Source organism: Colossoma macropomum, unplaced genomic scaffold, assembly GCF_904425465.1.
Source record: "Colossoma macropomum unplaced genomic scaffold, Colossoma_macropomum, whole genome shotgun sequence".
Lineage (NCBI taxonomy): Eukaryota > Metazoa > Chordata > Actinopteri > Characiformes > Serrasalmidae > Colossoma > Colossoma macropomum.
In genome coordinates this window covers 5,480,057-5,493,141 of record NW_023494797.1, presented here as the reverse complement: position 1 = coordinate 5,493,141, position 13,085 = coordinate 5,480,057, and the positions used below count along the sequence as shown (strand labels likewise).

The following is a 13,085-nucleotide window of genomic DNA, read 5'->3' as shown; positions in this document are numbered from 1 at the left end:
GCTCACCTTCTGGCTGTGGGAAGCCACATGTTTAGCTTGCTAGCCAGAGTCGTAGCTGGTCATGCAATTCTAATCACAGGGTCCAAGAGGAGCCCACCCTCCCTTCCCCTCCAGTCTGTGTGTGTGTATCAGTTCCCTAGAAGCTGACTGAGGGCAACCTCCCACCTGTTCATATGCCCTCAGGGCTGACACCCTGCAGCCCCCACTTGACCCCTGACCTCAGTGAAAGCTCTGAATGCATACAGGACAACTGAAGATTGTCCACAGTTAGATGTTTCCATATTGAAGAATTCCATGTTGCTGTGTTGCTGCATCTGTATGTGTTTTATATTTGGCAGATACGCTGCATACCTGCAAAGGTGTGAAGGGCACAGAGGTCAGTAAACTGAGGACAGGCAGGAGCTGGGTTTGGCTAAGCTGCTGAAGGAAGTCCAAGCCCATCAAGGGCAGGAACTGGGCAAGCTGGGAGATCCTCTGAGGACTGAGGGAGGTGGGGGACTGCACGTCAGACGAGTTCAAAAACAGACTGGAAATCTGGTGAGAGAAACAAAAGAGCAAAAGTATAAAGTGTAGATGACATAAAAGACAGTCAGTCAGATAAACTTTTCTTTATGTCCAGAGTAGAAGGCAAGTAAGATAACAAAAGACCTGCTGGTACACTGTGTGTCCAAAAGTACCCAGATATCCCTCCTAATTTGTGGAATTCTAATGATCAGATACTTTAAAGAACACTTATTGCTGACACAGGCATTCGATTGCATACAATCACTTGAAAAATCTCCATTGAAAAGCTTTAGCAATAGAATGAAATGCTAAAAATGGACCATTCTAAAGCACTGGATCACAGTCAGAGTTCAAAATCCGAGACTTCTCAACTGACTCAGACATTACATTAAAATCCTCTGGCTTTGAGTGACCCCATATTGTAATTATGTTAATTTTATTGAAACAAAGGATTGAACTTTCCATTTTAACACTAACAAAACAATCACAACACAACCAAAACTTTGCCAAATGTCTCAGTAGTGACTGTTTCGTAGTGACAATTTTAGCTAATTTTGAGCATAAGTCAAAAACACTTGCCAGTACATGACTAGCAAACACAGCTTTAAACAGTTGTACACACATAAGACCATAGTATTTCTATTAAAACACAAAAAAGTTTAGTTAATTGCGCAACGTGTGTTTCAGTAGTGACAATTCATAATGTTACACACTGATTTACTTCAAAACAATGGGATCTAACCGGTTTATTTCAAAACAATGTCTCACTTTGTGTTCTAAAATGCTGATAATGATAAGAGATGAGGCAGAACTAATTGTCCAGCATCACTACAACAACTAATCTCACTGACGCTAAACAAAGTCATTCAGAGTGGTTTGATGTGAAGTGCTCCATATTACAGAGAAACCGATCGTCAGAATTGTTTACAGTGATGGTGACAGGAACCAGATGTGTGAAGCATTTAATGCCTGTAAAAGTTTTGAGAAGTTTTGGCCTAAAACATAGTATTTTTAATGCATTCATGATGGAGAGATATGGGGAAAAAGGGGTTGGTATGTTTTTCTGCAATAAATAATTTCACATCAAACTACATCCAATGATCTAACTTAAATCTCAACAATTAATTATACAAAAAGAAGTCTGTGGAATTCCCAATTAATACCCTTGATTTTAGATGTAAAGCTGGATGAGCAGTTGAATGAACTGAATGAATGTTTAAAGACCCTCACCATGGAGCTAGGTACACTGATCCCCTGTGCTACACATGTTCTGATGTTTTCTTGGATCACAGGGGACGCATCGGTGCCCATATATGCTAGCAGGTCATTCTGGTTAGCCCAACATGTCAGCGTGGCTAACCTAAAAGAGAAGGCAAAGAAACATAAAGCATACTTTTACTACTTCTGCCACAACATCATAGTAAAGGAATAATTCAACAAAGTATAGTGAAAAAATTGCATGCTTGAGGCATGCTCACTTTCACTCCTTATTAAACATGGTAGCGTAACTTTGTAGTTGTTTTGTCTAGTTTTTTGAACAAAGTAACATTAATTTTGTACATAACACAAGTTGTTTTGTTTGAATAAAAGGACAATGATATAATGTGGATGTCCAAGTCCGTTATTTTACTATAAAATATATAGTAAATACAGGACACTACCTCCTTTAGGCGGATATATTTTCAGTGCATCAAAATAAATTTCATTTTAGGCATTTATGCCTCCCAGTCCAGCCCTACAAATACTGAAATGATTCTCATTTTTGAGTCATGGTTAGGCTGGCTCAGTTTATCAAAGCAAGTATGACCCCAGGAAAATAATGGAAATGTGTTATCAAGAACAAATGTTTATACAGGTGTCCAAGCACAAAGACTAGTTTGTACATAATTTTAATAATGTATTGTCATGAGCCTCAAAATGGTGGTCTTATGCACAGATAAATATTATTTAAAACCATTTATCTTCACAATATGTGTGTTTTTGCTTGTAAAATCACCATAAGTCATTAGAATACATAAATCCAGCATAAATACAGTAAAAATAACAAGAAGACAAGCTAATATCTAGTTTGAAGCAAGTTTGGTTCCAGATGCCTCCGCGATGCCCCCAGCCGTCACACAGATTTGTTAAATTTCATCACAAGCACACTTAATGTAATGAAGTATTAAGTATCCAAATGAGGAGTTGGATGATAACTACAAAAACTTTGCTACATTGACAGGCATAAAATCACTACTTATTATATTATTCTTTGTATTTATTCTAAAATCAATGTTTTTTTGAGTAAAAAAAACACTTATTGACCAGATAAATAGCTTTTTGTATCTCATTTTCTAAGGTGCCTAAATTCTTTGCATAGAGAAAGAGTACTGTGTTCTCTCTTGTATACATTGTGTGGAAGAGAGAATAAGGACAATACAACATCGGCCAATACCAATCCAATATTTTTTCTTTGAAAACAACTAAGCTTTTAAATGAGGCATGTTTAATTGAAGCACTTAAAGTGATCATCTAAAAGCAGGCTATCATTCTCAAACTACTCAAACACTGTACTACACCAAAGGAAGAAATGCACAGCTAACATCACATCACACTGTGAAACTGTGCCATTTTCATGACACATTTGTTACAGCATTGGTACAGCATCAGTGCAACCTCTAATAAAGAACGGTGAACATTAAAGAACAACATGTCTTTTACTTGAAAATGCCATTGCTGTATTGGCAGCGTATGCTAACCTTCTGAACTGGTCTGTTGTGAGGTTCTTGTACCCTCCAATGATTCTCTGAGCTATGAACTGCTGCTTCAGGGGTCCCAATTCATTCCTCAACAGGACATCCAGACCGTCCAGGAGCTTTTAAAGAAAGAGGACACATATACAGAGACAGTAAAGCACACAAATTACAATGAACGAGAATACTGTACAGCGAACATTGTCTTGTTTAGGATGTCTACTGTAGTTTTGTATTCAGACCACACAATGTGACTGACTTTGTGCTTAATCTTACTCAATGCCCACTACGTGCCCCTGTTTAATTCACAAGGCCCCATATTTACTTATTGAAGATGAATTTTCAGGTATGTCCATCACAAAAGGTGCTTCTGACCAGTGATAAACACTGTCCCCCCACCCCCACCACTCCCAGTGAAGCTGCCTCAGGACAAATCAGCCAGGACAGCTCAGGTGTCACAGTGAGGAGCTGTGGCTGTTACCTGAGCAGGTGTGAGGTACTGGAAGCTGTGGAACGGCAGATACGCGATCAGGTTACCGATGTCTCGGATGAAGGACAAGCCGCCGGCCGTCATGTTGGCCTTACCGACAGACTGGCTGAACCACCAGCCGAAAGCCTGCCGCTGCTCGAGGGACAGGCTGTTGATGATGCTGTTGATTACATTTAATCTGAGGGAGAGTGAAGCAGGACAGATTTAATTAATGAAATATGCAACATCTCTTCCGTATACAGAACCCTGAACAAACTGGAAACGTACAACGTCCTCCACTGTGCAAAATTAGTTAGGTCAACGTGAAATTTGAAGTCAACCTCCTGTATATCTACATTTTCTCAACTTTGTTTAGTTAGAAGTTTTTTTTTAATTAAAAACTATATACATAATTATATCTATGCGTGTGTGTGTCTGTGTGTGTGTGTGAGAGCGAATGTGCTTATTGCCCTAATGCATTGTTACTCCAGTTGCCAACTGCCCAATAGCACATTTTACACCATGCTATTTTACACACCCTGATCGTTTTTACACTTTCCGGGTCAGTTTTCCGGATACAGATTAAGCCAAGTCACAGACTAGATTACACAGCTCAATCTGTGTGTTAGGAAATGAGCCCCCGGTGTGTTACTTACACATTGACATTGTTCTGCAGTGGAGGTAGAGAGCTGATGTCCTCTGGTGTTGCCAAGCTCAGGAGAGGGCTCAAGTCAATGAACAGGGTCTCATCTTGCCTCAGGTGGACTTGGATCAGTACTTTCACCATTGTATGTAAATACTCATCAGTCAGCTATGAGAGAGAGAAATGTTTTAGAACACATTTTTTTTTTCATTTTAAGAAATATATACAAGAAGAAATCTGTAAGACAGTAAGATATAAAATTTGAAAATATACAGTAATGTTTAAAGTTTGAACACTCCCAGTCAAATAACAAGTACAGGGACACTTTACAGGGAATAAACTTAAATAGACCAATTTTCTGCAAAGTTTAGCACACGATTTCTATTTATTTGCGTTATTTGCGTTATTTGAGTTTGAGATATTGGAAAAAATAAAACACTGGCCATGTTTCAGTTTTTTTTCCCATTTTTTTTTCAATATGGTATATTCAGCAAATAAACAGTAAGTATGCATTATGTTTTCTGTAGAGGATGTGTTAACATATTTTCACTTAGAAAATCAACAAAACATGTCATTTGATCAGGGGCAACAAAGTTTTTGCATACAACTATGTACACATCAGAGAAATCATCTGATAGGTACAGTGTTCATATGAAGGATTAACATCATTAATGTAATTAATATGAAGTGAGTGACCAAGTCTCCTTTATGGAGCTACAAATTGCCTGTTCTTACTGCGTAAGATCATGCTATTTAGATTTTTTATTTATTTACATAAATTGAAAACTTTTATTTTGACAGAGGTTTGAAGACACAATGACAATGATTTGGCAGTAATAGTTTAAGGCAGTTCACCTGCAGGTTGGCCTGGTCCCGGGTGACGTACTGTAAAATTTGTCTTATGGTGCTGACATCCAGTGAACTAAATACTGCCTTTAGACTAGCCAGAGGAATATGGAAGTACTCCTGCAAAAGAATGTAAAAAAAAAAGAAGTTAGATCTACAGTACTATGCAAAACCATCCTTCATGTATTCAATTTCTAGTCAAAGCAGCCATTGAGATCATTAAGTTATTAATTACTATTACGATTAACTATTATAAATAGCATAATTTGGTTTAGAATCTATGTATTACAGTTACAGAATAGCTTTGTTAGAACTTGCGTTCTAACCTTGATGAGGAAAGAGCCATTACTGTACACATCTCTTCCTGTCTGCATCAGGCCGGTCAGCACTTTCTGAAAACCAAACACAAACATACTCGAATCAAGATGTGGTAATTAGAGATCTACTCAAAGCAGTCATGGATAAATCATCACAGTATCACATGCTGAAGACTACAGTGCCAATATCAGTGTTTAAACAGCTATGAGAAACACTATAAACACAGGATATTGGGTTAGAGAGACGCTGTAAACAGCAAATCAAATGTCAATTTGTTAATATTACATGCAGGAGAAGAGACGTAAAATGTCCAAGACAAGTGATAGGTTGGACACCGTATACCAGCTAGTGACTAACTATACCACGTGTCGATTTCACAGATCTTGGTAATGGATATAATTGATTAATCACCCTAACGTTAAGCCTGTTCTAAAATGCTAAATCACAAGGGATTCAAGAATTGATGACCCAAAGTCAACCTTATATTACTAATCGAATAATTTAGTCCCAGACTGGAAACATTGGACACTCTGGCTGAAATGAAAAATGTAACCATTACTACAACTTTTGTAAACATGCCTATTCACATCCTACAGTGGTGCTCCTTAGAATGAGATTTTCCAGTTAAAAACTTAACCCCGAATATCATGTCTGTATTTAATAGCCTCTGCATTAAGCACAAGCCTAGACTACATAGGATTTTAATATTGAAACACTACTGGCCTTGCAATTTAGTTCAAGAACAGGTTTAGGTTCAAGAGAGAAGCTAAAAGTATAATGTGAAACAACCTACCCCAAAGCACTGTAGCAGCACTTGCTTGTTGTCAAATTTTGTTTCCCTCTCCAGGAAGGCAGACACAGAATCCATCACATTTTGCCGAATGTAATCAGTCACCCTCAGAGTTGTCATTTCATTCTCTTCTAGGACTAGCAGTAGAACCACCCATACACTGGTCGCCTGCCTGACTATAGAAGCCACCTGCGGGTTCACCGTCTTCTGCAAACGGGGCAGGAGAACCTCCACCCCACAGCGAATGAACAGCTGCAACCCCTGGAACTGGCTTATTCCTGCCTGGCAAGCCACATTCACATCTACACTGCATGACCAGTTCAGCCTGTCAATCAGCTCTTTCACCAGGCAGGGGTGGGCACCACTGGTGCTGTTTGTATAATTGTAGGTACCACTGTTGGTGTTGTTGGACTGGGTGGTAATCTTTGTATAGTTTGAGTAGGTAGTGCACAGAGTGCTCACCCAGAGACTGGAAGGTTCCTGGATTATGTGAGAGAGCACGGCAGGGTTGTTGCAGATTGAGGAGATGAAGTTTGCCTGGTCATAGTCCCAGCAGAGGGCAAGAAGAGCAGCGTCTGGTAGTCTGACCACCCAGATGGAATACTGGCATTCCACAGAGGGTACAAAGCCCATTAGACTCCCCTTGCCTCCTCCTGCACCTCCTGAGCTAGACCCTGTAAGATTGGAGCACTGCTCCAGCAACCAGGTGTTGTCTAAATTGGCCAAAAGGTTCTGCAGAACAGTGGTATTGTTGCATACCTTCTTGGTGAAATTTACAGTATCAAGATCAGCACAAAGAGCGAGGTCTGTCATGTCTACAATGGTGGGTTGGCTCCAGTCAGAGTACAGACAAACGTGAGGCAGCAAGTCTGTTGTGTCATTATCAGAACAAACAGATTTCAGCCACTGGTTCTTGGGATCAAGGGTTAGGTGTTCAAATAATGGTGTGTTACAACACACATTCAAATGGAATGCTGCTGTGTCAAGTTGCCAACATAGACCAACTACTGATGGATCCACGGGCAAAACTCCCCATGATGCATATTTACATAAATCGGAAATGCTGGGAACTGCAGGTGGGACAGTTGGGAGGGTTGTTGCGGGGAGAGTAATGCTGGAAACTGTTGGTAAGATGGTTGAAAATACAGTACTGGAGATAGTTGGCAACACTGTCTGGGAATTTACAGAAGCAAGTGTAAGATTGGAGACTGTTGTAGAAATCTTGGCAGAGAGAGTCATGCTGGAAGTATAAAAGAACGAAGAAAGAGTGATGTTGGAAGATTTTGATGGAACAGCTGAGGAAGTTGAGAGGGAGGGTGTGCTGCTGGAGACTGTTGGTAGACTGGTCAAGGGAGATGTGTTAGATAGGCTTAAGATGGAGTTTGTTGGTGAGACTGTAGGGGAATCTGAGGGAAATAAAGTGATGCTTGAGGCCATTGACATAACTGTGAAGACTTTTGTCGGAGAGATACTAATGGTGGAGTCTGTTAATGAGAAGGTCAGAGGGGTTGTGGAAGAAAGTGTAATACTGGAAATTGTTGGCCGGACTGTTGGCAGACTTGAGGGAGAAACAGTTGTGCTTGAAAGAGGTACAGTAGAGGTCCCTAGCAAGACAGTTGGAGTCGCTGTAGGAAAAAGTGTGTAGCTGGAGACTGATGATGGAAAGGTTGGGGGAGTTGTGTCAGAAGCAGCAATACTAGAGACTGAGAGTGAGCTTGTTAGGGGAGTTGTTGGAAAGACGGTGATGCTGGAGACTACTGGCGGGCTTGTTGGAGGATTACTGAGAGAGATAGTGCAGTACTCTCTTACCCAGGAATACCCCTCATTAATGACGAGCGCAGCAAGTAATGTGCTATTGGCACACACCTCGCTCACGAATCGAATCTCGTCATTTTGTATACACAGGGATATTTGATCTATGGTGACTGTCTTTATATTGCGCCATTCTAAGTATCTGCATGATTCTGCAACAAGGGTGGCGATGTTGACTGGTGGGGTTGTAGGTATCTCAGCACAGTTAGGTGTTAACCAACCGTTTTCTGGGTTGGAAAATATGACCATGAAAAAGTCCAAACTCTGACACAAAAGGGTCTCCATTCTCACTTGATCATTGCTCCAGCAAAGGGCCACAATGGAGGGGTCGAGTGTTTCAGGAGTCCATGTTTCATAAACACAATACTGCCTAATCAAGTATCGATCTGAAGCATTTGCGCAGAATTCCCAAACCCAGGCATTGCTGGGGTTCACAATAAGAGTTTGCATCACAGGAACGTTATTACACACACCTTGGAGGAATGCTTCAGGGTCATTGTCACTACACATTGTGACCAGACCTGGGTCTATGGCTTCCACGGTGGTCCAGTTCTCATAGTTGCAGAACAGCTGGCTGAGGCTAAGGGTGGATCGTGCCACACGCTGACTTGATTCAGAGGGCAGAGGAGGGCAAGGTTCCAGGAGTGGTGAGAGGACAAGCTGGACCACCTGACAAGTGTTTTTCCACACCAGGATTAGCTCTGAGTGGGAGAGAGTGCTCAAAGCTTTACAGACACTGTAGAGAGCATCAGGAACCTGAGATGCGTTGGCTAAAATATCTGCACAGAAGGTGTCATTGAGGTGGGTTACATCCTGTTGATCGCAGGTCAGTAGTGTTGTGGGGTTGTCCACTGGGGATGTGCTGGAGCGGCCGAGCTGGAGAGTCTGCGTATTCTGGCATTCTGTGTCTGTGTAGCCACATGGAGTTGTATCAAGAGCCAAAAACATGTTCAGGATTGAGTCTCCAAAGGACCAGCTCAAATTGTGGTTCAGTCCCCTATATAAAACAGATGTATTTGTTAAACAAAGATCTCTGTAGAAATGTAATCAGTTCATGTTCATCGGTTTCAGCAGTACAGATGATGTCTTTTATTTGCTGAATATGTATTTCCTGAATGATGCCACCAGTTTTGTTTAAAGCAGGTAAGGATTAAGCATTTTTAACTGAATTACACAGTTAGTGGAGATTCTCCATTTACATTCAGTTCCTACTAAGTTTACCCATGTTTACCCAAGGTCCTACTAGTCTCTACTCTACTCCTTTTTTTAGCAGACACCTTTCAAAGAATGAAATCTAAAACCAAAACTGGGTAACGGTGTAACAATGCATTGTGACACTGTGATTTTATATGGCAAAACTCTTACAATGTGCATTGTGGAGAACAAGCATTTTATTTATGGCACCTTCTAATGCAACTGCATTGTTTGAGCAACAAAGTTTGCAAACAATTAGCACTAATCAATCCTCACTCCAGCCTCCCAGCTCTATTGTCATTAGTAAGCTGTGGAACAACATGACTTTTTTCTTCATTCGAATTTGGATCAAAATATCATGAGAATACTGAATTGTGAATCCAGTTTTAGCACGCAAATCAAATTGTGGGCCAATTATATTGTTACACCACTAAAACTTGGCCTGTTTTCCTTTCATGATAGCCTGTCTTAGAGGTGCAACGATTTATAAATTTCCTAATTTGTTTTGATACAATACAATGGTATCTTGATTCAACAAATCTTTTGATACAGCAAAATTAAAGAATGGCTGAAAATGTGCCTTACATTAATGGTAATGTTTTAGTTCCAGTTTCTAAGAGCATTAAACATAAAAGTACAGGGCTTGAAACAACTTGTGCTTTACAGTCTCCTGATCTAACACTCTCAACATAAGCTAATGTGCTAATCACAATGCATCAATACAATATGACATAAACATGTTGTACTGCAATACAATACAATACAATATGATGTGGTAATGTTACAGTGGGAGTGTTTTTGCTTTTATACAATGAATACGTGTACATTTTTGTAAATGTGCAAATATTTGCAATTCCTTCCACCAAAAAGTAGCAGCCTTTTGCATTACAGATAGAGCCACAAAACAAAACACAATATCAGGTTCAGTTCAGCTTTTTCAGTATTTGCGAGATTAACCTGAATGTCATTTTTGTTTGTTAAAACATTTCACAGCCTATCTTGTTTGCCAAATTGTACTCTAATTCTAGTTTGTTCTGTTGTTCTGCTGTCACAGAACTGCAGCAGAAAGTGAGTTGTGCTGGTGCTCAGCGGAATGATGCAGTTATGTGAAAAAACACTTCTCAACCAATCAAACTGTGCTGTTGAAAATATCTGTTATATATTTAAACATCACTCATTTTACAGCTCAGTAGTAATATTGGACTAGTATCAGCATCGGCCAAAGTTTCAATATTGGTAAACGTGTTGGAATTTAAAAAAGTGGTGTTCTGTAAGGTCTAATTCAAAGTGCCAAATATGGAACAGTACACTTTACTATGCTGAGACAGAAAAGCTTTCACACATTGACACTCACCACATCAGAAGCTGCTTTAGGTCACCTGTGTACCAAGAAGAAGAGGAGAAAGAAAAGGAACAAGGAAAATAAACAAATGAAACAGTAAACTAAAAATTCAGTCATTCAGATCATTAAATTATCTAGTAAGAGAATTTCAACAGTCAAATAGTTCCTTAACATTTATAAAACTACACTCTTAAAAAAGACGGTTCTTCACTGGTTGTTTAATAAAGGCAATGGTTCAATTTCGAGCCCTGAGTTCTATATAGAACCATTTGCATGTTTGAATGTTTCTTTGCATGGTGAAATGATTCTTCAGAATGATGGAGAATGTGTTGTATATGGTTCTATATAGAACCTTTTTGAAAGCACATTTTAATATAAGGAATATTTTTGTTTTTCATTAAAAACAAACAAACAAACAAAACAAATGACAAACCTTGCTGACACTGCTGAGTCTGGTCCAGTGAAGGGATGTCAACCCCAATCTGTAGTCCAACTGTTAGGAATTCCACAAATGTTTGAAGAAAGTTCACCATGAATTCAGAAATGAAGGAGGCCACTGGTGGCAAGGTTAAGTCAATAAAACTATTCCATGCCAACAGGAAGTTATCAGAGAGGTAGAGGGGCAGATTTGAGGACAAAGCAGCCGTCACCAGTTCCTGAAATGCGCTTAACTGAGTCAGCGTGGAGTCCGCCATTCTTGGAGAGCTACTGGACGTGGATGGACACGTCTGAGATTTAAGGGATGACAGCAGGGAAAGAACCGGTCCACTCAACCTGGAGGACAGTGTCGTTGTTAAGTCTGCTTGCCATCCACACTGTGTTCTGTCTGCCAACACACAAACGAGAGCCTGAGGAAGGTTCTGGAGGAAACTTTCCACCAGCACTGGCTCATAGATGGAGTATAAACCGCTGAGCATGTTCAAGTAAGTATTGAGGTTCACGTTCGTCGCAGCACGGCTGGAAGGCCCCGTTCTACTGGTCTGTTTACTCTGCGATGGATGGAGATCTGAGTGGGGCCCAGTCTTCACACTCATCTCCTCCTGCTCTTGGGGTTCAGCACTTTTCAAAGACAGTATTTTTTCTATCAGTACGTCAACTTCCTCCTCAAATTCACCGGTGCTGGAGGTGGCCTCATTGCGTCTGGTGATGGTGGTGGGTGCTGAACGAGCTGAGCGATTTGGGACTCTGGGCTCACTGCTAGCAAGCCCTGAGAGGGGAAAAAGATTAAAAATGTCATAAACATATTAAGAAATGCTTCAGAATTAATTAACAACATCATCAACAATTACAATTACAAGAACCTCAGAAAAAATACAAAAAATAACACAAAAAAAAACATTTACACTCTTAAAGTAGGTGACTCAGGAGTTCTTTAGTAAAGCCGGTAGTTAAACAGTCATGTGCAAAAGTTTGAACACCCTTGGCCAAATGATGTTTGATGTAAATGATGTAACACATTTAAATATGGCTTTTGTCCAGCAAATGTTTTGTGCACAATTTCTATTTATTTGCTGAGTTTAAAAAAATAAACCATAACATTTGTATAGGCCATATTTTATGTTTTCTTTCCTCAAACATGTTAAATTCAGCAAATAAAAATGTGAAGAGGTGTGTTCTCTGTAGAGGACAGAGGATGTGCTAACAACACGTCCTTTAAACAAGGGCACACAAACTTGCATAAAACCATATATATATATATATATATATATATATATATATATATATATATATATATATATATCACATTATACATATATATGTATATATCACACTATATATTGGTTCTACTGTTACAAGAATCTTTTTTGGTACTATACTGAACCTATTAGACTCAAAAATTAGATATTTTTTAAAACTGAATTTACATTACAATAAAAACGTTACAGGTAACACTTCAGAACTAAAAATACATTTTTGTGCTTAAACAGAGAATAAAAATACAATTAAACACTTTCCTATTAAAATGAGAATAAAAAACATAACAATAATAATAATACGCTTAAAAACGTGAAAAAGTGAAAAGACATGCATGAAGAATATATAGACTGTTCTGAACTGCTTACCGAGAACAGTGCACGCTGTAAAGATGAATAAATATCCTCTGCGCTTCATTTTCTCAGAGAACAAAGTCCGTGTTAAACTCCACTTCTGTCATATAACATTGCCGAGCAAGATCAGGTCATTTAGACGCGTTTCAAAGACAGACGCGCTGCAGACACGTGGGATGAATCCTCCTTCAGCACATCCGCGCTGAGAGAAGCGCTCTGCTGAGGAGCCATAGCCGCTCTGCTCTGCTCTGCTGTGTGATCCGCTCAAACAGCGCTGTTTGTTTCCCACCCGTATTCCGACAGGCCCCGCCCCCTGTGCTCTGATTGGGCAGTTCACACTCAAGCAATCGAGTCACTCTGTAAGGGAAATACTAAATGCTTAGCTGT

At 39.7% G+C, this 13,085-nt stretch overlaps 1 protein-coding gene across 1 annotated transcript in view; it reads right to left on the bottom strand.

Annotated features, from left to right (window-relative positions):
• Positions 1–12,866, bottom strand: part of strc1 (stereocilin 1) — a 33,634-nt gene extending 20,768 nt beyond the window's left edge. Inside the window, exons 1-12 of the mRNA XM_036583877.1 lie at positions 12,714–12,866; positions 11,084–11,857; positions 10,663–10,687; positions 8,588–9,111; positions 6,306–7,171; positions 5,521–5,586; positions 5,204–5,314; positions 4,362–4,516; positions 3,718–3,904; positions 3,243–3,358; positions 1,735–1,864; positions 352–534 (exon numbers count right to left, since the gene is read on the bottom strand). Coding sequence (XP_036439770.1) covers positions 352–534; positions 1,735–1,864; positions 3,243–3,358; positions 3,718–3,904; positions 4,362–4,516; positions 5,204–5,314; positions 5,521–5,586; positions 6,306–7,171; positions 8,588–9,111; positions 10,663–10,687; positions 11,084–11,857; positions 12,714–12,762 — 3,186 coding nt within the window. The 5' untranslated portion in view covers positions 12,763–12,866. The remainder of the gene's footprint in view (positions 1–351; positions 535–1,734; positions 1,865–3,242; positions 3,359–3,717; positions 3,905–4,361; positions 4,517–5,203; positions 5,315–5,520; positions 5,587–6,305; positions 7,172–8,587; positions 9,112–10,662; positions 10,688–11,083; positions 11,858–12,713) is intronic.
• Positions 12,867–13,085: the final 219 nt, after the last annotated feature.